Raw genomic sequence first — 24,617 nt, 5'->3', positions numbered from 1 at the left:
CAGGGGGGGGGGACTGGGGGGACTGGGGGGAACAGTGCTTGTGTGGTGGGACATTCTGGTATCCAGGGATGGGTGGGAGTTCGGTGGGACAGCATGGGAATGGATGGATGGATGGATGGATGGATGGATGGATGGATGGATGCAAGGACAGTGTTGGGATGGAGGGGACAGCACGGGGATGTAGGGACATGGGGGATGGAATGACAGTGTGAGACTGGGAGTGGAGAGAACAGTGCTTCTGTGGTGGAAGATTCTGGTATCCAGGGTGGGAGTTTGATGGGACAGTGTAGGAATGGGGGGGATAGCGTGGGGATGGAGGGGACAATGTGGGATAGAGAGGACAGTGGGGAAGGTGGGACAAAGGGGTCAGCGTGGGGATGGAGGGACAATTTGGGGATAGAGAGAACAGTGTGGAATAGAGGGGACAGCGTGGGCACAGAGGGACAGTTTGGGGATAAAGGGGAAGTGTGAGGAAGGTGGGACAGTGTGAGATAGAGGGGATAGCATGGGGATGGAGGGGACAGTGTGGGAACTGTGGGGATAGAGGGGACAGTATGGGGACAATGTGGGGATAGAGGGGACTGTGGGACAGAGGGGATGGCGTGGAGCTAGAGGGACAGTGCGAGGCTGCAGATGACTGTGGGCTGGAGGAGGGGACAGCGAGGAGATGCAGGGGGGCAGTGAGGGGATTACACAGAGCTGGAGCCGATTTCATCACCCACAGCATTACAGATTCGGATCACATTTCGGGTGGCCGAGGCAGGAGCGTGCAGACCCCAGCACTGACCCGGGGCCCGCGGGGCCTCCCCAGCTGCCAGGGCACGGGAGCAGGGCTGGCACCCCCGGGCAGGGCTCCCTGCACACACCAGCCCTGGGATGGACACGGGGGGCTCCCTGTGGGACAGCAATCACCCTAAACTGGCCTCTTTCCCCCGTGCTTTGCAAAGAAGCTGCTGCAAACCTCTTGGCAAACCATCCCAGCCCATGCACCCTCCCTGGAGCAGCCCCACGTCCCGCTGCAGGGGCAGCTCCTGGTGTGCAATCCCACCACTGGCAGGGCTCACCAGCATGTGCACCCCAGGGAGACCCCTCCTCTAAGTCCCTGCAAGTGATTGTTTTGTAGGGAAAATAAGTCACAGAATCACAGACTGGTTTGGGCTGGAAAGGACTTTAACATCATCCCATTCCATGCCCTGCCATGGGCAGAGACACCTTCCACTGTCCCAGGGCTCTCAGCCCTGTCCAGCCTGGCCTTGGGCACTGCCAGGGATCCAGGGGCAGCCACAGCTGCTCTGGGCACCTGTGCCAGGGCCAGGGAACAATCCCTTCCCAATACCCCATCCATCCCTGCCCTCTGGCAGTGGGAAGCCATTCCCACTTGTCCTGGCATTCCAGGCCCTTGTCCCCAGTCCTTCTCCAGCTCTCCTTTAGCCCCTTTAGGCACTGGAAGGGCTTCTGAGCTCTCCCTGGAGCCTTCGGCCATGGCCGTGAGGGGGCTGAGGGCTCCCAGCGGGACCCTGCCCTGTGCCCGGCCATGGCCGTGAGGGGGCTGAGGGCTCTCAGCGGGACCCTACCCTGTCCCCGGCCATGGCTGTGAGGGGGCTAAGGGCTCCCAGCGGCGCCCGGAGCCCAGGCAGACCCTGCCGTCGCCGCGACTTCGCTCGGCCGCCCGCGGCTCTCCAGAGCCAGGCCAGGCCCTCAAGGCTGCCATCGCTGCCCTCGTGCGGGACCACAAAACGACGGCCCCGGCCCCAGCACCGGTTTCATTCCCGGGCACCGGCCCCGGTCCCGGCGGCGGCGGAACCTTGTGGCGGCGGAACGCGCGGGCGCGGGGCGCGGTTTCCGTGCCGCGCCGGGCCGGCCCCGCCGCCATGGCCGCGGTGCCGGCGGAGCGGGAGCGGCCCCGGCGGCGGGAGGAGCGGGCCGGGGACGCGAAGCGGCGGCGCCGGGAGGAGTCCCCTCAGGAGCCGCCGGAGAGGCCGGGAGAGAGCCCGCGGGAGCCCCCGGCCGAGCCCGGGTACCTGGCGCTGGCCCGCGGGCTGCTGGCCGGCAGCGCCCCGGCTCGCCTCAGCCCGGCGCCCGCCCGGCCAGCCGGGGAACCCCCGGGGGACGGAGCCGGAGATGGGGACGATCTGCTGGGACAGCTGATCCGAGACCTGGTAGGGCTGCGCGGGGCCGGGGGCGGGCCTGGGGCTGTGCCGGGGACAGGCCGGGCCGCAGGCGGGGTCGCGGTGGGGCCGGGACCGGAGCACGGAGAGCGGCTCGGCCGAGGGGCCGGGACCGGAGCACGGAGAGCGGCTCGGCCGAGGGGCCGCTGGGAGGCGGCGAGCCGAGGGGACGTTCAGGTTGTGTTCCTGTGTGCTTGTTACCGCAGCTTCTGAATATACGTCCTTTTACAAAGTTTTAACCCTTCAGAATCTGCTTGTGCTAGGTAATGGCACGGGGTGGGATGTCCTGTGCGGGGCTAGGAGTTGGGCTCTGTGATCCTCGAGGGTCCCTTCCAACTCCAGATATGCCGTGACTCTGAAATAATATAGTTTTTCCTCTTAAGATTTTTGTTGTTTACTCAGGTAGTTTGATGCGGGTGCAATAATTAAGGGTATCCTGCCTTGTGACACAGCAGCGTAATAAGAAAACAAACTTTAATTCTTTCAATAAAGGAGTTAATTTGGATATAGTCTTAAATACAGTTGTGAACCAGATAAAAGTTATTTTGGTAAATCCTCTAAATGCTATAGAGATGTTATTTACAGTATAGGAAAACTAGGGGGGAAACCCATTTTCTTGTTTCTCACTAACCTCACTATGGCTAATTACTCTTTGCTTAAAAAAATTAAAAGGAACAGATTAAATTTCTGTCTGCAAGGCACAAATTAATCCATTTTACAGAATTAGTGCTCCATTAGCACACAGGAGCCCGAATCTGTCTCAGAGGGGCTGGTTGTATTTGAGTTTTGGACTCATTCCAGTAGACTTTTAGACAGACTGGTGCTGACTTAACATCCCTGCTTCCTTGTGCTGAGGACAAGCTGCAGGGAATTTTGGGGTGTGGGAAGACCTGGCTCTGCCCCTAATGTTAGGACTGCATTAGAATGGGATCAGTATGAGTTTGTGCTGTGCCTCCAGAACCTCAGGCAGATCCCAAATGGGATCATCCCCTCTCTCTTGGCACTTTCCTAACCCCCATTCCTTTGATTACTTTGTAGGTCTCTTCTACAGCTACTCTTCATTTAAACTTGGACCCTTTGCAGCACCAAAGCAGAAAAAAAAGAAGACACTTCTGGGTTTATTTGAAGCAGGGTACAAATCCTCTTGCAGCTCAGTTTATAAAAAGCCTGTGTAGGTGTTTTTTTCTCTTTCCCCCTCCTTTCCTCGAGAGCACCATTGGTGTTGAGCCTTGTGTCAGCACTGCTGTGCCTGCAGCCCTCATTCCTTGCAGCGAGCCCCCTGTGTGCCTCCAGCCAGCCCAGGATCTGCTGCTTGGACACGAGTCAAGCCCAATTTGGAAGGAGCACATCCGTGGTGGTGCCGTGCCTGAGCTCATAAGCCTGGAGCTAACAATGCTTGCCCAGTGGCTCCTCTGATTTGTTTGGGCAGCCTGTGGCTCCCGAGCGCTTCCGCGGCTGCCGGAGCCGAGCGGGATCACATCTGGCCGGCTCGGAGCCTGCCTGCATGTGGCCGCGGAGAGCTTCCCTTTGTGTTTTCCTTGGGTGTCCCCGCTGGAGACGGCTGGGATTTACAGCGCACGAAAGCAAAACAGATCCTGCGGGTGCGCGGCGGGGAGCGGAGCCGGCGGCCCCAGCACGGGGCAGGGAGAAGGAGCTGCTTGTGCAGGGAAATTGGGCATGAGGAGGGAGGGCAGCAGCAGCGCTGGCTGCAGCTCCTGCTTTAAGTAACTGTAGAACAAGTGGGAGGTTCCAGTGCGTGTGAAGTGATGTTTTGTTGCTAAAAGACCTGATGGGAGCATTGCCCGTGTTTGTGTTGTCTAAACATTTGCCTGTCTTTAGAATGTCTTGTCCTGAGTGTAGAATATCTTTTGCTTTAAAAACCACACCACCACATTATATTGGGATTTACCTGAGGAACTGCTTTAAATAAACCCAGAATATCCCTTCTATTCTACTTTGGTACTGCAAATGGCCCAGATTTGAACGAGAAGCTGTAGGAGAGACCTACGAAGAAACAAAGGTACCAGGATTAGGAAGTGCCAGGAGATGATCCTGAGCCTCTGAAGGCAAACAGTGGAGATGGGTTTTAACTGAGCAGCTGATTTTGTGCATGAGGATTGATGGACAATGAGCAGGAGCACCTGGGGGGTATGACTGAAACCAGAGAAAACACTGCAGGGCAAAACTGGTGACATAGAAATAGTCAGAATCAGCTGATTAGCTCTTTCTCTATTATAGAGTCTAAAAATTTTGAATAACCAGACAGGATAAGAGAGAACATAAATCTTGTTGTGATAACTGCAGAAAGAAGATGTAATAGTTATGTAATTAAATGAAACAAAATACATCTACAAAAAATCTATGTGCTGCATTTAGCTGCTAGTTTAAATTGATGGATTTGGCTTCAATTTTTTTGTTTGAGATGCACAATTAGTTAAAGGAGGAACATCTCATATTAAAAAGACATTTTATGGTAGCAGTGAAAGAAACCAACATCATCTCTATTCAGTTTGACTTAAAATATTTGTTCATTTTTCCATCATATGAGATTGAAATCTTGCAGGTGAAATTAATAATGGGCATATACCTTCCAAGTGATCATTTATTTGGTGTTTTTGGCACTTTAGCCAAACTATTTTACTAGAACTTGTGTCCTGCCTTTCTCTGCCCTTTAAAGGACCATGAAATGGGGGAGAGGCAGAAAAACTGATGTTTTCATGGAGCTATGGTGGCCCTGAGGACACACCATTCCTTTTCCCTACCATGGTAACTTCTCCTGCTGTCAAACTGTGTGTTAAACCAGCCTCACAAATTATATTCTCCTTTTTCCTTCCCAGAATGAAATCAATGAGGTTCCTTTTTTCGACGTGCAGCTGCCTTACGAGCTGGCACTGAAGATATTCCAGTACCTGGGCAAGGCTGAGCTGGGAAGGTGTGCTCAGGTGAGTGCTGCTGGCAGTTTGCTGCTCTGATAGCACTAAAAACTGGCAGAAATGGTGAAAAAACAGGCACCTCGATGTAGGCAAGTGGGGTGGGAGCCCAAGGAGCTCAGCTGGTTGTGCTTTCACTCACAGGAGACAGTTCCAAAGCTGGATATTGGAAATGTAATGGTACATGAGCTGGATTTACAGCTGCACTTGAGCAGAGTTAAATAAAACATCTGTGGCTTGGGCAGCAGTGAAGCCTTAAAATTGAAAATAAATAGTGCAAAGATATTTTGATTTGAGTGAGTGTTCTGAAGCATTTTTGATTCAGGTGAGTGTCTTGCAGTGTTTAGGACTCAGCACTTGGCAGTGCTAAGGGCTGCAAGAGCTGCTCCTCCCACTTTCCTGCATAGGATTGAACCACAGACATTGGAGTAGTAAATTTTTGTCTGTAGTATTTCCATGTGAGGCTAAATTCTTAAATGACCCTGATTTCCACCCCCCAGCCCTGCAAGGGGTTTATATTTTTCTTTTCTGATACTTTCAGATCATGCTCCCAGCAGTCTCTACTCAGGCATGGTCCATAATTTACGTGTAGTTGTAAACTGCCTGCCTCTTCCAGAACTTTACTGAAACACTCACTCTCACCTCATTCTACTCAGGGTTGTTCAGCCCACACTGTTGGGCCTCTTTATTTCCTTTTTTCACCCACTGAACGATGAACCTCCTCTCTGAATGAGTCTTCAAAACAAACTTAATTGGCAAGTGCTGATTACCCTGTGAAATCAAGCAGAATATTGTAGATATCATTCCAGCTTCTCCTGTGGCCACTGTTTAGGGTTCCAGGGTGGTGGTCATTAACTCTTACATCCAGAGCACATCTTGCAACCTCACAAAATCCAACCAAAACCATTCTTTGTGTTTAGACAAGCAGTCTAGGGCATAGTTTGAGTGGAAAAGAAAAATGTTAATGTGTGAAAACTGAGAAGTGACAGACAGGGTCTGTTGAGGATGGTAAACTGCAAATGGCCCAGGCTTTGAAAGGAAATTTGGCTTGTAATGTTCAGTATGAGTGTGTTGTAGTGTTAAATAGCTACAAGTGGTTATTGCTTAAATCTTTGAGTTGCTAATGCCTTTTAGGAGTAGGGACTGTTTAAAGAAAATTAATTCCTTGTGTAGGGCTGCTCTTACAGAGGGGAAAATTCTTTAGGATTATTTTTTGGTGTTGTCCAGGACAGGGAAGCTTTCAGATATGCTCAAGTTTCTGTCCCTTGGGGAAGAGATATGCCATCAGTAAAGGCCACAGCCCATGACATGGAGCAGGGCTGCATTTTTGAAGTGGATTAGTTTAAGGTTATTTTTTCACTCTCTTTCCCCCCCTCCTTAGGCATGATCACTTTACCTCATGGCATAGTAAAAAGATTGGCTGCTGTAGGGCTGCTCCTTTTCCCTGTGCTTAGGGCTGCACTGGATTTCTTTCCCTTTCACTTTGCTTTTTAGCTTCAGCCTGTTCTCATAAGATGTGTTTTAACACAGACAATTTTCCACATTTCTCATTCTCCTCTTCCCAAGTCACTGTTCCTTTGTGGCAGCTGACAGGTAGCTGAGCAAGTGCCCAGTGTTTCACAGGGCTTTCCCAATCAGATGAGAATCCAGTGCAGAGCTGGCTTCTTTTTAACTGTTCAAATAAAAAGCAGAGCCATAAAAATAAATAGCATTTTCATTTTTCTCTTGGTGGTTTTGTTTCTGAAGGGGGGGAGCCCTCTTCTGTTCTATGGAAAACCCTGCTGCTTTATGGTGTTATCCTAAAAAGGTTTTTTTTATTAAGGTGCCTTGGGATTTCAGTGAAATTGGGCCAGTTGGTGGAATTGGCATGATGATCCATGTGAGTGCCTTTGGAGAAAACCTGTTTGCTTAATTCTGTATGCCAAATTGGTAACCAGCTAACAGGAAAGGAGCCTGACTGCAGAGCCTCTCTGAGATTTAATCACACCACAGACTGTCAGGAGAACTTTAATTTCACCTTGATGGTTCCCTCTCCCTCGCTCCCCCACAGCTTTTCTTTGATTTTTGGAATTAGTAGTGTAAACCACAACCTGTCTGTGTGGCAGTGGAAATACAGAAGTCTGTAAATAAGTGTCCTCAAGTGCCTGAGCTCTGCTGGGTCTGCAGCAGGGGGGTGACATTCAGTAGCATCCACCAGACCAGTCCCTGTTGATATCCCACATTTGGAATTCAAGAAGAGTATCCAGGTTTCATGTAGCACAGAACAGGCCAGGGTCAGGCAGAATTTTGCCCTGTGAGCACTTTTCGGTTGTGTTCTGACCATTGGCAGAAATATCTGTACCATGAGTGACTCTCCTGACTGTGAGCAGGTTTGGGAGCAGTCACTCCTTCCTCCTGGTCAGGGTGTAGAGGGAAAGGAAAAACAATCCCTTGGGACACCACAAATGTGACAAACTGGAATGCCCTTGTGTGATTTGGGGCTGACACTGTAAATACATTTATTTTACCCGTGGCTTGGGGACCTGGCCTTTATGGTTCAGCTTGCTGAGGAGGGGATGTTTGAATTCAGCAGCACTGAATTTTGGCAGTTTTGTTTCTGAGCAGATCAGTGGGAAATTCCCTTGACCTGTTAGGTTTTCGTCTTAGGGAAGGTTTAGAAGTGTTTACCAACACAGGAATTGTGTATGTATCTAGGGCAAGGGAGACTGTTTCTAGGAATTTAGGAATGAATTGTCGTGCATAAATCAAGAATTTCAGCTGCTTACTGCCAGGGTTTTTGGGATTGTCAAACTGTTGAGGCTTTAATATTTATACATTTATAAAAGGAAAATTGAATGTTGTTTTTTGAACATGGTTTTGTATCAAGGTTGTTTATGGGTAAAAGCCATCATCCATCCTCCTTGAGATTCCCAGAGAGTGCAGAGAAATGGATGGATGAGGATATCCCTGCACTGGGCTGAGCCCCCAGCAGGGGCAGCAGGAAAGGAGGGGGGGATTCTGCCCCTCTGCCCTGCTCAGGTGAGACCCCACCTGCAGAGCTGCCCCTGGGCGTGGGGTTTCCAACATGAGAAGGACCTGGAGCTGCTGGAGTGAGTCCAGAGGAGGCCATGGAGATGCTCCAAGGGCTGGAGCCAGGCTGGAGAGCTGGGAGTGCTCACCTGGAGAGGAGAAGGCTCCAGGGAGAGCTCAGAGCCCCTTGCAGGGCCTGAAGGGGCTCCAGGAGAGCTGGAGAGGGACTGGGGACAAGGGATGGAGGGACAGGACACAGGGAATGGCTTCCCACTGCCAGAGGGCAGGGATGGATGGGAGATTGGGATGGGATTGTTCCCTGGGAGGGTGGGGAAGGGCTGGGATGGAACTCCCAGAACAGCTGTGGCTGCCCCTGGATCCCTGGAAGTGTTCCAGGCCAGGTTGGATGGGGTTTGGAGCAGCCTGGGACAGTGGAAGGTGTCCCTGCCCATGGCAGGGGGTGGCACTGGGTGGTCTTTAAGGTCCCTTCCAGGCCAAACCATTTTGTGCTCAGGGCTGTGAGCAGAAAAGATGAGCAGCTTCCATCAGAATGGCTTTGGATTAAACACTTGGCACTATTTTTTGTACCGAGCTCAAAGTCCAGGCAGTTCTAATTGAGGCCCCTGGTCCCAGCAAATGAGCCTTGACTCTGCCTTTGTGTGTCTGGGGAAGAAAATAAACCTAGTGAAATAAAAACCATTATCAGATGCAGAGGGATGAATAAACCTTCATTAGGATTTGAGCCAGTTGATTTAGATGGGATTAGAAGAAATTTTGGATTTGATGGAAGAGGTGGGGTTTTTTAGGGGGAAAAATATCCCCCAGAGGCAAAACCAAATAACAAAGCCTGTGTCAGCAAAAGCTTTTGAAGTCCTTCAGAACATTATTACTTGCTGAACTATAAAATATAAAACTGTCCCTCTGTGGAGCTCAGGGGAACCCAAACTTTCTTTGCTGAGAACAGTTGTAAAAAGATAATAGAAATACTGAAGACAAAATTAAATTCAGGACTCCAAATCTATAAACAAGTCTGTAAGATGTTGTCATTGATCCTTGCTGGAGTTTCTGTGCCGTTTAGATTTGGAAACAGTTTTAACAAGAGCTTTGCACATCTCAGCTCCTCTCCAGCACCCAGCTTTTGGGTGCATGTAAATAAAGCCATAATGCCCTGGCTTTTGGGGCCTCACCTGAAACTCCAAGTCAAGCAGATCTAATAAAGCTGACTTGAAGCCAATGGCTGGTTTTAATGCTGCAGCTCACAGTGGTGCTGTAAAGTGAAATGCTTGAGACTCTTTATTAGTGATTTCGTGCAGCTGAGCCTCGCTCAGTGGGGTTTTACAAGGGATTGGCATGCAAGTTTGGGGCTGCAAGAAAAGGCTGGGTTAGGGACCCTTTGGAAATTCAGGCTTGTAAAGCAGCAGGGTTCGCTGTAATTTGATTGAAAAAAAATCAGGATGGGATAGGATCTTTATTCCCCCTGAAAGCTGAAAAGGCAGTTGAAATTTTATGTAGCTCCCCCCCTTTTCTTTTGTTTTATTGTCTTTATAAAATGCTTTTAAGACCTTGAAACTTGAAAGGTCTGTGCAATATTGTCTGTTTTGGCAGGCTGAAAGGTGTGTGTTTATTTTTGATTTTTCTTTTGGATAGCAAGGCAAAAGCTGGCCTGGTTTGGCTGTGCTTCCCTGTGCGTGTGCTCAGCCTGTCCCTGTCAGGAAAATGTGCTGCTGTTTGGGGAGGGGGCCGAGGTTCTGCCTGGGGAGCTCCACTGCTGCACCACAGCTGCTCTTTTGGTGTGTCAGCAGAAAGCTGCTTTGGGGTTTTGTTTTTTTGTGTTCTTTTTGGAGCAATAACACAGATATTTATCCTACTTTCAAATCAAATTGAGAGCAAATTCCTAATGGTTTGAATTTGGGATTGCCTCTTTTTGGTGCTTTTGAAGTTGGTGAGTGTGTCCCTATAGGGACACACTCACCAGCTTCAAAAGCACCAAAAAGAGGCAATCCCAAATGTCCCCTATAGGGACAGGAGCACTCAGCACTTTGATCCCAGGGTGCTGGAGAAGCCTCAGTGCTGGTTCTGTCATTTCAGGGCATTATTCTTGCCCTGTGCAGGTTGTTTCCTTTGTCAGAGGATGGAAGGGGATTGTCTCCCTCTGCCAGTTTGCACTGAGGTCTCTGGGTGATCCAGAATGTTCATTTTGCTGCTTTTGGATATTCCTATTTGAGCACTGCTTTTCTCTGTAGGTCTCAAACCATAAAAACACTTGCAGGTTACTCTGATCACTCCTTCTTTCATCATATTAAACATTTTCTGTGTATGTGTGACTATGGAAAAAATGGCAAATAAATATAAAGAGGTGGTCCTGGGAGAGTTTGTGTCCATGGGAGGCTTGGATTCTTGGCATAATCTGGGGACTGAAATGAGCATTAGATGTTTAATTGTAACTTACTAAAAATGATGTCAGTCTCAGAAGGTTCTTTTAATCTTTTTAGAACCAGAGCACAATTGATTGCTGCTTTCACCAGTCGTGGCTTTCATTGGTTACGTCTGTTTTTTTTAAATTAAGAATTACAGAGGGAAAAAAAAAAGCTACTTAAGTTGGCTCTTACCTCTTGAATCTTTAATTCTGGGCCCACAATTGATTGTGATGAAGCTGTTCTCTCTGGAATGGGCAGCAACTTGAGGCTGCTTGAAAAACTTAATAATTCATTCCTATTTATGCATACTGTAATACAATAGGTTATAAATCACTAATGTCATACCCCTAATCAGACATTGTCAGTGGGACTTCAGAGATATGGTGCTGTGATCTGAGAGTGTTTCTTAGCTACAAATATGAAAATATATTCGTACTTTTGCTCTAAGCTCACAATTCTCTGTTAATTGTTTTCTTGCTGCTTTTCCTGTCAAAATTTTCCAGCCACGGAGATTTCAGGTTGACAGTGTGACCACTAAACTGGTGTCTATGTTATGTGCAGTTTTAGTGGAGTATAAACTCAGTTATTTCCTGAAGAAACCACAGAAAACAAGCCTTTTGTTAAAAGTCTGAGGTTTTTATATACTCAGGTGTATGAAGACTGAACAAATACATTTGTTAAAGTAAGACTTTCATCTTAGTACAGGCCTGTATTAATTTATATCTTTATATTTCAGATACTATTTTAATATTTCATATTAAATCTCGTTTTTCCTTATCCATTTATGAGAGATACATGTATAAACATTGATTTCTAGGTCAGCAGGACGTGGAAAATCCTTGCAGAAGACGAAGTGTTGTGGTACCGGCTGTGCCAGGAGGAGGGATACCTGTTGGACATGAGCATCTCCGACCATTCCTGCTGGAAGCTTGCCCTCAAAAACTGCAGAGCCAGAGAGCAGATGCTGAAAACCAACTGGAAGGTGAGAGGGAATTTCCTTAGAGAAATGGGGAAAAATGGGAACCAGGTACGAGCAAGTGGGAGAAAAGAGTTGGTGTTGTGTTCTGCAGCTTGTCTTTCCCAGTTGAAAGCTGCTGGGGGGGTTTTGGGGTAGATGTGTCATCTCTCAGCAGCAGTAGCAGAGCTGGGAGTGTGCCAGCAGGAGATTTTGGTGGATGAAGGAATGGGAACCCCAATCCCTGTGTCTCTCTGCAGAACCGCGTGGGTGCCGTGAGCCAGCTGCACTACGAGCCCGGCCGGGTCCTGTGCGACGTCCACTGCTGCGACGGCGTGGTCATGGCAGGGTGAGCACGGGGCTGGCACTGCCCTCTGCAGCTGCAGCGGGGTCTGCACTGCCCACTGCACCTTCAGCGGAGTGTGTAATGCCCTCTGCAGCTGCAGCAGGGTCTGCGCTGCCCACTGCACCTTCTGCGGAGTGTGTAATGCCCGCTGCAGCTGCAGCGGGGTCTGCACTGCCCACTGCACCTTCTGTAGAGTGTGTAATGCCCACTGCAGCTGCAGCGGGGTCTGCGCTGCCCACTGCACCTTCCATAGAGTATGTAATGCCCACTCCATCCTCTGTAGAGTGTATAATGTCCAGTTCACATTCTATAGAGTGTGTATTGCCTGCTCCATCTTCTATAGAGTGTGTAAAGCTTGCTCCACCTTCTGTAGTGTGTAATGTCCACTCCACCTTCTGTAGAGTGTGTAATGCCCACTACACCTGCAACAGTCTGCAGTGCCCACTCCGTCTTAGAGAGTATGTAATGTTCACTCCATCCTTTGTAGAGTGTGTAATGTTCACTCCGTGTATCACAGAATGTTTAATGTCCATTGCACCTGGAGCAGTGTGTAGTGCCTAGTCCATCCTTACCAGAGTGTGTAATTTCCACTCCACCTTTTATGGAGTGTGTAATGTTCACTCCATCTTTACCAGAGTGTGTAATGCCCACTCCATCTTTCACAGTGTGTGTGATTCCCACTCTACCTTTACCAGGCTGTGTAATGCCCAGTCCACCTTCTATAGAGTGTGTAATGCTCATTTTATCTCCACCAGAGTGTGTATTGCCCACTCCACCTTTAACAGAGTGTGTAAAGCTTGCTCCATCTTTACCAGGCTGTGGAATACTCTCTCAACCTCCACCAGGCTGTGTAATGCCCACTCCATCTTTACCAGCCTGTGTAGGGCTCGCTCCATCTTCACCATCTGAAATCTCAGGTGCTTCTTCTAATGAATTCAAAACCAGCATGTGTTTGAAGCATAAGAATGGAGTCACCTCCAGTTCCTGAGACAGGCTGTCCTTAAGTGACTGATGAGGATGTTTATCTGCAATTTACCTCAGCAGTGCAAATTTTTAATGAACTATTCAAAAGTTATCTCATGTACAAGTAGTCCCTGTGAAAACTCAGGTGCTTTCTGATGAACTCCTTCTATTGTTTTGCTGTGGAAGCACCCGGAATGTATTAAACATTTTACACATCTACTGAAAAAATCTCCCTTTTTAATGTTTTTTCATAAAAATCTCTTAATCACAAGGGTATCTTGTCAAAGCACAAAAATAACTTTAGAAGGCCTGTTACTTTTGTCCATTCTTACCTAAAAGACAACCTGGGAGGAAAATAACCCATTCAGAATAGATAAACTCAAACTTCTGTTTTGCTAGTATAGAAGTCTTCTGGACCTTGGTTTAATGTTACTTATTCATGTGGTTTATACTCTTAAATACAATTTTAAGAGTCTCACAAATTTTTAGAAGAGGTTACAGTGATTATCCCAGTAAGTGTGAGGCTTTCCTGTGTTCTGTTTGAATTTCACAGGTTCAGTAGTTAGTAACCCTCCAGAAATGACATGAGTAAATAAAAACTGTGATATCCTGGGGAGCTGGGACATTGTCCTTGACATACCAGAGTTCAGTGTGTAATGGTAGCACTTCATGTTAATGGTGTAGGACTGAGAAAACTGCTTCTAAAATACTTCAAAATTCACAGACTGGTTATAAGAAAAATAGCTGGAAAACTCTAATTTATGGAAATGCTTTTGAACACCCTTGGACAGCTGAGAGCAGGACTCTAAACTGTCAGACAGCAAACCCAGTTGTCTCCATGCTGCTGCCAAAACCTCCAGCTCTTCTTTTCCTTCATTTTCTCCCTTGTGTTTATATCCAAACATGCAGCAGATAGGAGTTATGCGGATTAAATTGCATTTCAGAAGTATTAAGAAGCAAAGTTTATCAATCCTGCATATTAAACTCCAGTAGTCCATATTTTGGCTTGGTATATTAGAGAAGTTGGGTTCTGACAGTTGCACACACTCTTGTCCTGCTGGTTCTCCAGTTCCTCCAGTATCTCCTGATTCTCTTGGTGATTTTACAGGGGTGTGATACAATTAAATAATTCAGGTTCCTGAAAATAGGTGAGCAGGTAAGAGACCACTGAGGGCAATCTGCATGTGTGTATCCTTTAGGAAAAAATTATGTTCACTTAAATGACTTTCCAGTAATTTCTCTGAAAAATGGATTATCTCTTTATGAAGCTGTGAGCATGTGTTTGATAAAACAACATGAGGACATTAGAATTCAGCTGTTTGAATTTACCTGGTTAGTAAATGAAAACTTTAGAGTGTTAGAACACAATAATTATGTTATGTGCTTTGCTGTTTACTGCTTGTCCTTCGCTCTGCTTTGTCTCTTAAATTGGTAAATGGTAAATATCAAACAAGGGAGACTTCAAGTTATAACTACAACTTCAGAGGGCATCAGCAAATTGTGCAGAGAAATACTTTATGTGCATTTGGTAAGTATTTAGGATATTGAGGAATTTGTTGGGGTTTTGTTGTTTGCTCTGTTTTTGTTTTTTAAATCCAACCATAACCCTCCCCTGTCTCTCCCAGCTTATAAAATTGAACTTAATGGCATTGTGCTTTCAAATTTGTCATAAAATTGTAATGAATCTGGTGATCAATAGCAAACTGTTGTGTTCTTTCAGTACTGAAGAAGTAATTTAATAGCTGAGGTTTACAAAGTCAATTCTCCTCTCAGTATAAATATCAATTATCTGTTACATTTAATGATTCTCTCTCCCGTTTCACAAACACTTGTGTGCTCAGCTTTGCATGGGAATGAGCAGTGCTTACAGAGTGACCTGTGTGTCTGAGTGTGTGAGTTTACAAGGCCTGGTGCTGCTAATCCAGAATTGTTGGGCATTTCCCAAGGATTTTCTATCCAGTGGCTTGAGCCTTTCTTTTGTCTCAGGTTGCTGCTCAGGGCTGCTCAGTTTTTAGCAGGGTTTTTGATCATAATTCCCTCAGCACTCCTGGTGCTCCAGCCCCTTCCCTGGACATGCTCCAACCCCTCCAGCTCCTTTTTGTCCGGAGGGGCCCAGAACTGGACAGAGGTGCCCCAGGAGTGCCCAGTGCTGTGCCCTGGGACAGCCCAGGTGCCCTTGGCCCTCTTGCACACCTGTGCTGGTGACCAGCTGCTGTCACCAGCACTCCAGGGCTTTGTCTGCCTTTTGCAACCACTCCTGCCCAGGCCTTCAGCATTCCCCGGGGTGGTGGTGGCCCAGGGTAGGACCCAGCACTTTGCCCTGCTGATGTTCTGTTCCAGAACTCCGCCTGGCACTGAGGTCAGGCTCACAGGGCAGCATTTCCCTGGATCCTCCTTCCAGCCCAGCTCCTAGATGGGCATCAGGATTGCTGAGCTCAGTTCCCTGGGAAAGGAGGGCCCATGGCCTCCCTGCTGGGAAGGGGTGGGAAGTGTTGGGGTGAGCTCTGCCCCCTCCCTCAGCACCCTGGGGTGGGTCCCAAGTGCTGCAGCAGGATGCCAGCCATTTCCCCTTGGATCATGGGCCTTCATTCTGCTCCCTGTCCCTGTTTTCCAGCCTGGGTACCCTGAGGACAAGGCCTTAATTCTCTTAGCCTTTTCCTCATCTTTTGTCACTGTGTCTCCCAGATCCAATAAAGATGGAGATTCTCCTTAGCAATCCTTTTGTTGCTGATGTATTTATGGAAACATCTTTAACTCTTTTTCTGGAAGCAGCAAGATTAAGTTCTAGTTGGGCTGAGAGGAGTTCTGGTTGGAGAGAGCAGGAATGCTGGGGTTGGTGTGTTTGGGAATCTTGGAGCAAGACTGGAATCACTGGTTGGTTTGAACCTGTGCTGTGCTAGGTGTGATCATGTCATCTTGACTGTCCTGCTTCAAACTCTGCAAAGTGGAATCATTTTAATTTTAGTTGCTGTAGAGCTTTTTAATCTTTCTGAAAGGGAATTTATACAGGCTGTGGGCAGAGTGACTTAAACCAGCAGCTGTGATTTATAGAGGCACAGTTTGAGCTGGTTCGGGGGCAGCTCTTTATTAATCTGTGAAGGCAGCAAAGGCACAGAAATACCCAGAGAAATGCTCCTATTCCATGCACTCCCCACTTGTCCCCACGCTGCTGGCCAGGCTGAAGCCAGGAGATGGCAGAATATCAAGGATTGATTGAGTGCAACCTGAGCTGGGAGCGAGGTGGCAGCGAGCAGCTCCCCTTTGTGCTGCCTGACATCAGATAATTCAATCTGGCCTGCACGCAGAGCTTCTTGTGTTTGTCATTAAAATTTCATCCCGGTGGTTACGAGGCTTGTTTTCTGGGTCAGCCCCTGAATCCCTTTTCATTTGAGCCAGTGGTGTTTGTGGTTACCTCACTCCCAATCAATGTTGTATTTGCCAGCCTTTCTACAGTTACACGTCTCGGAGGATCTTCTCTAAAGGGATGATGTCTCCCCCTCATCTCCCATTCAAATGGAGTTTCAGCCCTAAGTCAGAGCTTACTTAAAGCAATTGTATAGCTGCTTGCTCGGCTTTTAGAAATTCCTGCTGGTGATGAGGCTCCCTGTGCCTAATGCTGTCATTTACTGTGCAGAATGCCTGCACTGCTTCACTTTCTCCTACTAAAATCTGGATTTATGTGGGGTTTGCTAAGCAAATGCTTGTTCAGACAGTAAAATTGCTACTTTTTTTGCTAGTTTTTTGGCATTGTAGTCAGAGGTTGGGTCCTTCTGGACAATGTGATCTCAGCACATGCATCTGTCCTTGTTTGACCTTGTCATTCCAGAGGATCCCATGGTGTGATGTGCCCATGGCATGACATGAGACTGGCTCTGAAATACTCACCTGTGGCTGTTCCTGAGCCCTGGGGTGAGCTTGCCTTGTGCTGCTGGTGCCCATCTCACCTCACAGCTCACCCCTAAAGCCACACCAGGCAGGCTTTGAGGGGGATGTGTTAATTTTTTAATGCTTGCAGAAAAAGCACTGTGGCTTCACTGCTGCTGCTGGTGGCTCTGAAAATAAGTAAACAAAAGAGGCCCAGAGTCAGACCACCCTTCCCAAGACCCAGAACTATAAAGTATCATCTTCTTCTTTCTTTTTTCTTCAGTTTTCCATGACTGAGTGGTGGCCTGGTAGTGAAGAGCTTGGCCACAAACTGATTTAGCAGATGCTGTGAGGAGTCCCTGCACCTCTTACAGACTGGGAAACCAGCCCTGCCTTCTCTTGAAATTTTAATTTCAGATGTTTTCCTCCTTCTCCCCCTAAGTACTGCCTGCTTTCCTTCTGATTTAAAAAGTCAGGAGTGGTGAGATTAATCTGCTGATTGCCTTGATAAACCAACAGATTCACATTTCCTCCCTTTTCAGGGTGGAGCACACCTGGCACAGGTGTTGTTTCCCCAAGTGATGCTTGATAAAGGCAATGAGAAGCTAAGGAAGAACTTCCTAAATATCCTGTGTGCTTCGTTAGGGGAATCTGGACATTTATTTCTCATGCTGACATCCTGAATGCTGACATGATTTTATACAGTTGTCTTCATTCTGGGAGCACTCTCAAACAATTCGGGCCTTTCAGTTTAACTCATTTTGAGCAACATCTACACACAAGTAGCTGCTCCTTTATGGTGAGTTCCTTTGTTCTGTTCCATCACCTCCCACTCCACTTTGCTCCTGCTCAAAGGTGACCTGCAAATGACTTTTTAGAAGCTGGGCTTGCCACTCTCTTTAGTTTCATAATGATGTGTGAAACTAGCCCGAAAGGCTTGAAATCACTTTCCTGCACTTTTTAAAACTTCATGTCAACTCTCATCTAATTTGGATTTTTTGCTATAGGGCTTGTGGGTTATTCTCAAGGTATTTATTATTAGCTCTTGCATCTTAATTCAGTGTGCAGACCTGAGGAAACCAAAATATTAATTAGTAATGAAAATGAATCAAAGTTAACAAACTGAAGACTTCCAGCCTGAATAAAACCCTGCCTTGTTTAATTGCCTAAATTTCACTTCTACGATGCCACAACTTTCCTAGTTTCTCCCTCCCCTCCTAGTGACTGGGAGTCAAACAGATGTCAAACAAAGCAGAAGGTGAAAATAATTGCTTTTTTCTTCAACCTTCCCCAGACCTTTTGTCCTCTCTTCACTCACTCTCATCATTGTTAAGGAGCAGTTGCAGGGCTCCTCTTTTCACCCTGAGGAGGCTGAGCAGGGGGATGACATCATGACTTCAGAGGGCTCAGGTGACAGATGAGCACGGGGCTCAGGTACGGTTGTGTTAGTGACAGCCAGGCTGGCTTTTCTGCCAGTTCCTGAAAAAAGCCTTTCAGGTGAAACCCGGTGTGGGGTTGGCTTGTTGGGTCTGCTCAGTGGTGTCAGGTGTTGGAGGATTTGCCTGCCACTGCAGCAGTCAGCTCATGGCACCCATCAGGGGAAAGCAGCAGCAGCTGAATGCTCTTGGTGTCAGAGCAAGCAGGAGGGGATCATGGCTGTATTCAACAGGAAGGGAGTTGTGAGTTAGTTTGGGGTTTTTTTTCACTCCAACTGCTTATGAAGCCTGATCTGACTCTGTGGAAGCTGCTTTTGCAGCCTGCCTGGAGCTCTTGGTTTGCCTCTGGGTTTTGCTGCTGCAGGGATGTGCTCAGTGATGCCTTCAGTGTTCTCAGGCACAGGCGGTAATTTTGAGCTTGTAAATCCTGGTTTTTTACTAAGGCCAGACAAACCCATCCTTCTTTCTACTAAACTTCTTGAAGGTTTCATTTTTACTCTTTGGGCTGTCACCATCAGTGCCTGGAGCTCAGGTGATGCCCCTCCTCTCTGCTGCTTGCAGCCTGCTGCAGTTTGTGTTCTTCCAGAGCAAACAGATCAATTTCCAGCATCCTCCTGTGGTGTTTCTCACCTCTGTCTGCAACTGGAGCCACTGTTTTATCTGTTCTTTGTCTTTTGTGACATAATAGGGCTGATGGAGCAGAGCCTTCCCAAATTGCATCATGATGCCTCCTGAATTCTTATGGAAAAGATAATTTTTTTCTCCTGTACCCACAGTAATTTGTTTCCTTGGTAGAGCAGCTGCTTTAATTGATGGGCCCGGGCTGATGCAAGTCACTGGAACCTTGAGCTAGGGGATGAGAGTTTTTTGGCCTTAAAAATCAAATTACTAGAAAGAATGTGGCTTTTTCTAATTGCTGCTTTTATAAATGTTCATTAAAATGTTTTCCTTACAGTACAACCCTTTGGCTTGTTTCTGTTCCCATGGTATGACATTTGCATGCACTTAATATAGAAGGTGAGGCAGAAGCAGTGAGGATGGTGAAATGCTAATTTTGTTACAGATAACAGTGCTAAGCTGCAGAACTACACACTCCAACAGCTTAACCCACTTTCTTGAGGGATAATTTCCTAAATAAAGCCCTAAAAAGGAAGGTAGAAGCTCTCTGCAGCTCCATATTTGTGAGGGGTCCACAGATGGGCGTGGGTTGGTAAATTGGAAAGTTGGGTTCCCAGCAGAAGAGTTTGGGAACTGATCATGTGGATGCTCAGAATGGATTTTCTACATGCTAAATCTAAAAGTGCTTCCAGATCCATTTTGGGACACATTAGTCACATTTTTCATGGCTGCACTCGTATATCAAGCAACCCAAAAGTACACTTGGATGAAATCAGGGAGATTAATTTTCTACTCTGCATTCTTCTACCAGCATTAGGATTGTTTCAGACTCTGGTTTTGGTTTACCCCCATCTGTTTTTCCTTGTGTTTTATGGTGTAGCTTTCTGCTGAGTAATAGAAAATTTTCTCTTCCCTTTTCCATTTGTGTTTTATTTTTGGTCATTGTGTTCTATTTATATTCCTTTCTGCCATGTGAAGTAGCTCTTTTCTGCTACTATTAGTTTTTCCTGAATCCTTTCCTTAAGGAATCCCTCAGCCAAGGTACCTGTTGGTTAGAGATGGCAAAATCATTGCACCCAAATACCTGGGAATGAGAATGCAGGGAGAACTGGGAACCTCTTGCAGTCTTTGGGGCTCCTCCCCCTGTGGTAGATGTTTCTGAGCAGTCCATCACTCATCCCTCACTTCAGAGGAGTACAAAGAAGATGCTAGAATCCCTTGAATTCCAGTGTTTTTCACTGTGACTGGGGTACCTCCCAACATGCCATGGTTGTGATGAGGAGGTGTTTTGAAATTGGACATTGAGTTGTCACTGTCTCACTTGAGCCTGGGAGAGAAGATGGAGCTCAGGGTCAATTTGAACCAATTTGAAGATGTTTGGGCTTGGGTTTGCATCTTTAATTGGGCCGTATTCTTGAGCCTGCTGAGGGGGGCACTGGCTGATACCTTAATTAAACACATGAAGGACTGGAGAGTTGCTTTTGCTGGAATAAGGATGAAAGCTCTGAGGTGCTTGTTGGAGCAAGACAATACAAAATACTCATTATTTTACTTGCTTATCAACAGGCATCCGTTTAAACAGAGACTGTTACTGCAGCAAAATTCCTACTGACTTCAATAAAATGCACTGACATTGTAAGGACTTCATAATAAGATCTTTTGAGTATTAACAGATGGTCACTGACTGCCTGAAACAAAGTTGTTGGGTTTTTTTTTTTTGGTTTGTTGATCACCGCAGGTATCTGGAAACTGTATTAACAGATGGTCACTGACTGCCTGAAACAAAGTTGTTGGGTTTTTTTTTTTTTGGTTTGTTGATCACCACAGGTATCTGGAAACCGAACAGACTTTGCCTTCTGGAAATCAGACCTGACTGTGAAACAAAGGGGGTTCTTTCTCCTTCCTTTTCCTTGCTACAGACTCTTTAGAGAAAACGTGGAAAATGTAAACTGGTTTCTGGTGGGTTTTATCAGAAGTCTTTGGTGACCAGCCCAATTTGGTGCAGTGAGCCGTGCCCTGGAGGGTGTGCTCAAGGCAGCACCAAACGTGAGTGGCACCAGCATCCTGTCTGAACAGAAACCCAGCAAGGGTCGTGTTGACCCTGTGGTTTGAAGTGAAATTCTGCAGTGCCAGCAGTACCCCAGCCATGAAGGAAAGCAGTTTGTCTTTGCTGCTGCCATGGACTGAACGAGCGGAGTCTCAACTGTTTGGAAAATGTTCCTGTTAACAGTTTTTCTTTTGTGTATTTGTCAGTTTATATATTAGTTGCAGTTGTACTTTGCACAAACACTAATTAGACAGCCATCAACACTCAGGGCCAAAGCCTTACTAACAATGCAACTGTGATAGCAGTGTCTTAATTGGTTGAGTATAATTGTCATTAGGCAACCATAAAGACATCTGGGGCTCTGGAGAGGGATCAGCCTCCCCCTCCTCCTCTTCCCAAATTTGTTCTGGCTATTGCTATCCAGCACAGTGGAGCTTTTTCAGATGAGATTCTGTGTTTTGACCAGTTTCCTGATGTTTTTCTCCTTATGAAATCGTCTGCCTCTTCAGCACCACTTCATTAGAGCTGTGCCCAGCCTCCAGCTCTGCTTCCTCCCACATGTGCTCTGCACTCCACCACCTGCTTCCCAGACATTCATCGTGGGGCAGCAGCAGCTTTTAACCCCAGCTCCTTCTGCTTTCACTCATGTGGGGGGGCATGAGCAGGATGTCCTTCTCATTACTGCCACTAAAAAGTAGTCTCAATGCTTTTGGTTAGTGAGTAGATATTCTTATTGTATATTAATTTTTCCCAGTTTTTCTATGCCGTATGCATTCCACCCATTGTTGTTCTATTTCAGCAAGGTTTTCATGCATCTCTGTAAAGCTTAAGCTGAATATCCAGGCTAATTTTTACAGCTAGGTCCATATCTGGCCAGAATTACAGAATGGGCTCCTTGAGGGGAAGTATATGTGGAAAAATACAGCTCATCTCTTCTCTGCTGCTGCTTCTCATGTGTCTATACTGAAATATTCCAAAGAACAAGGGCAAAGTGAAATGTGAGTCCATCAAAGAAGCTGAGTTATTGGTGGGGAGGCTCTGTTGAACATCAGAGAAGGAAAAATGTGTCTGTGAGCAGAGAGAGCTGGGAGCCAGGTGTGGTATGGTGGAAGGAATCAGGGAATGGGTAGCAGGAGAAGGGGAAATTTGCCTTGTGAGCAACAGGCTTCTTGTTGCTCCCTGTTGTGCTCAGGAGAGCAAGACTTTGGACAGCCTTTCTAAATGAAATGAAGCAGGTGTGGTCTCTAATGTGGGTTGTTTTAGGGTTTGGGTTGGGTTGTTGGGTCTGCTCAGTGGTGTCAGGTGTTGGAGGATTTACCTGCCGCTGCAGCGGTCAGCTCATGGCACCCATCAGGGGAAAGCAGCAGCAGCTGAATGCTCTTGGTGTCAGAGCAAGCAGGAGGGGATCATGGCTGTATTCAACAGGAAGGGAGTTGTGACTTGGTTTGGGGTTTTTTTCACTCCAGCAGGAAGCTAAGTGGGCATTTCATTGCCATCTTGGTAGAAAATTCAGTAACTGAGTGGGTTTGGAGTGCTGGGCTTGTTCTTGGGCAGGACTTGCATCTGAGTTATTTCATTGAGTGATCCAAATGAAATTTTCAAGGCAAAATGTAAAAGTTGTGGTGGGAAATAAATAGAAATCTTGAAATTATCTAGAAATAGTGTGTTCCTCTCTCCAGCCAGCTCTGTTGATAGGGCAGATTTGCCAATTATCTGCAATAAAGCAGCCTTTTTTTTTTTTACAGCAAGGCAGTGCTTTAATAGTTTAAAAGCCTTTTGTTGTGGTTACAAATTGAAAGTGTGCTGCTCTTTACAGCAGCATTAAATTTTTTTTTTCCTTCTGAATTGGATTCATCTGTGTTTGAAATGCTTCCAGTTCAGTCCTGGTGCAGGCCCAGTGCACACTGGAAATGGGCAGTGGAGGAGCTGGTTTATATCTCCCATTTCCCCAGGCTGGTTCCCTGCCCAGACCTGCAGCTCCACTCATGATCCCACCACAGTCTTGTGGAACATCTCTCCCAATCCTTCAGCTCTGCTGTGTGGGACTGCCCTGGGAAGGATGGGAATGGTGAGAAATGGGGGAGGAGGGATCCAGGAAGCCTTGGGAACCTTCCTGAGGAACTTCTGCTGTGCTGGCTCTGCTGGGAGCTTTGGTGGGCTCTTGCAGGGCTCTCCTGGCACGTGGAGTCTCCCTGGTCTCTGTCACTGGAGGAGCACAGGATGCTCTCAGGGATTGTTGGGCAGTGTCAGAGCCCACTGGGGACAAGCTCTGGTGTCCTTTCAGGGGCTGGGAGAGCAGTGTGGCTTCATGGCACAGGAGTGGGAGTCTCCAGCATGAGCTGATCCACCAGGGAGTGGAGGAGGGAGGAGGAGGAGGCTGCAGGGCGGGCCGGTGCAGACCCTGCCAAAAAGGTCCCAGCAAAAGCACATCAGAATTTATTTCATCATCAAATTGATTTCAAACCAGTGGCCAGAAGCACTGGTGGTACTGCTCCAGTTTGAGCTTGGCTCAGAGGTGGTTCAGGTGGTTCTTTGTGAGGAAAGAATGGTTCAAACTAAATTTTGACTTGATTGAATTCTGAGATAAAATTAATTTAATGATTTTTTAAAAAACTAAATTAAGGATTTTTTAATTTGAGGATTTACTGTGGTGGTCCTGTGATGTTGGATCTTTAATTCCAGGATTGCAGTCAATGCATTGTTATTTTTGGTGGATCCCTTGTGTTCCAGACTGTGTAGGGAAGCCAGGTGCAGTGTGCCCTGAGAGTTACCCAGCCCTGGGTCTCTCCTCTTCTCCTGCCATTTTCTCCTTCTCTCAGTCTTTGTTTTTACATCTCCAGCCTGGACTGTGTGAGACCTACACTAGGAGGAGATGCTGTTCTTTCTTGTTTATTTAGAGATGAGAACAAATATTCTGTCACTGAGTTCTGTCCAGTCTACCAGTGTTTTATGTCTCCCCTGGAACTCACTTTTCAGTGACAAGAGAATTTTGGATTCCCTTGGGAGGAATCTGCTGCTCTTGGCAGCCAGGAGAAACTCGAAAACATGACCCCAACCAACCCTAACATAAGGAAACAAAAAACAATTCAAAATTAAAATGCTTCCAAAACATTGTGTGCCTCTTGTTGAAGGGGACTGCAGCAGATCTGTGCAATCACCTGTCCTGTTGTGGTTTGTATCCAGATTTTGAAGCAAAATGAGCCCTTTCCAGTTTTGCAGACTGAGGAGATTTGTTGTGATCTGATCTGCGCTCTGTGTACAATCCAATGTGAAACATTTTGCTTTGGGGAAGCTTCTTTCTGGCCTGTTCTTGTTAGATTGTGCTGCTGTAGATTGGCAATGAAAGCGGGATTCAGAGGGGTTTGGGCCTCGTTTGCAGAGGGAGGGGAAGGGAGAGGTGTCCCACCCTGCTCTCTCATTTCCCTGTAAGACAGCAGAGGAGGCAGGTGACAAGGACAGGCTTCCCTCTCTTCCTGATCAATGCAAGGAATTAATGTGCATCTCTCTCTGCCTGACAGATTTCACCACCCCTCTGGGCACTTTAATTCCTTCTGTAAATTGGAACCTTTTCACCAGGAGATGGGGAGGGATCTGCTCCCAGTACCAGGAGCCCCAGGCATGGCACTGCCCAGAGAACTGGGAAACCTGAGTGCAACTCCCATGTCCCCTAAACCTTCCTTTCCTTCTTTTTCTTGTAATTAACTTTTTTTCCTCATAAGCACAGCCAGATTCCCAACCACCAGACCTCTGAGGCTGGTAAGAATCACTCTTCCCTAATACTTTTCCCCCAAAAGTCAGGATGCAACAACAAAGGTGACAGAGCAGGAAGCACCTTTGATTTTCCAAAAGAATCCAAGTGTCAGT

The 24,617-nt window shown here is 47.1% G+C and overlaps 1 protein-coding gene across 2 annotated transcripts in view; it reads left to right on the top strand.

Annotated features, from left to right (window-relative positions):
* The first annotated feature begins 1,841 nt into the window (after window positions 1-1,841).
* FBXW8 (F-box and WD repeat domain containing 8) overlaps window positions 1,842-24,617 on the top strand; it is a 54,973-nt gene continuing 32,197 nt past the window's right edge. For both annotated transcript variants that reach the window (XM_041488572.1, XM_041488573.1), the window contains exons 1-4: window positions 1,842-2,159; window positions 5,006-5,110; window positions 11,342-11,506; window positions 11,740-11,828. In XM_041488572.1, coding sequence (XP_041344506.1) covers window positions 1,872-2,159; window positions 5,006-5,110; window positions 11,342-11,506; window positions 11,740-11,828 — 647 coding nt within the window. In that variant the 5' untranslated portion in view covers window positions 1,842-1,871. The remainder of the gene's footprint in view (window positions 2,160-5,005; window positions 5,111-11,341; window positions 11,507-11,739; window positions 11,829-24,617) is intronic.

This window comes from Pyrgilauda ruficollis, unplaced genomic scaffold (genome assembly GCF_017590135.1).
Source record: "Pyrgilauda ruficollis isolate IOZ18807 unplaced genomic scaffold, ASM1759013v1 scaffold9, whole genome shotgun sequence".
NCBI classification, from domain to species: domain Eukaryota; kingdom Metazoa; phylum Chordata; class Aves; order Passeriformes; family Passeridae; genus Pyrgilauda; species Pyrgilauda ruficollis.
Note: the sequence above shows the minus strand (reverse complement) of the source record. Positions and strands in the feature narration are given on the sequence as shown.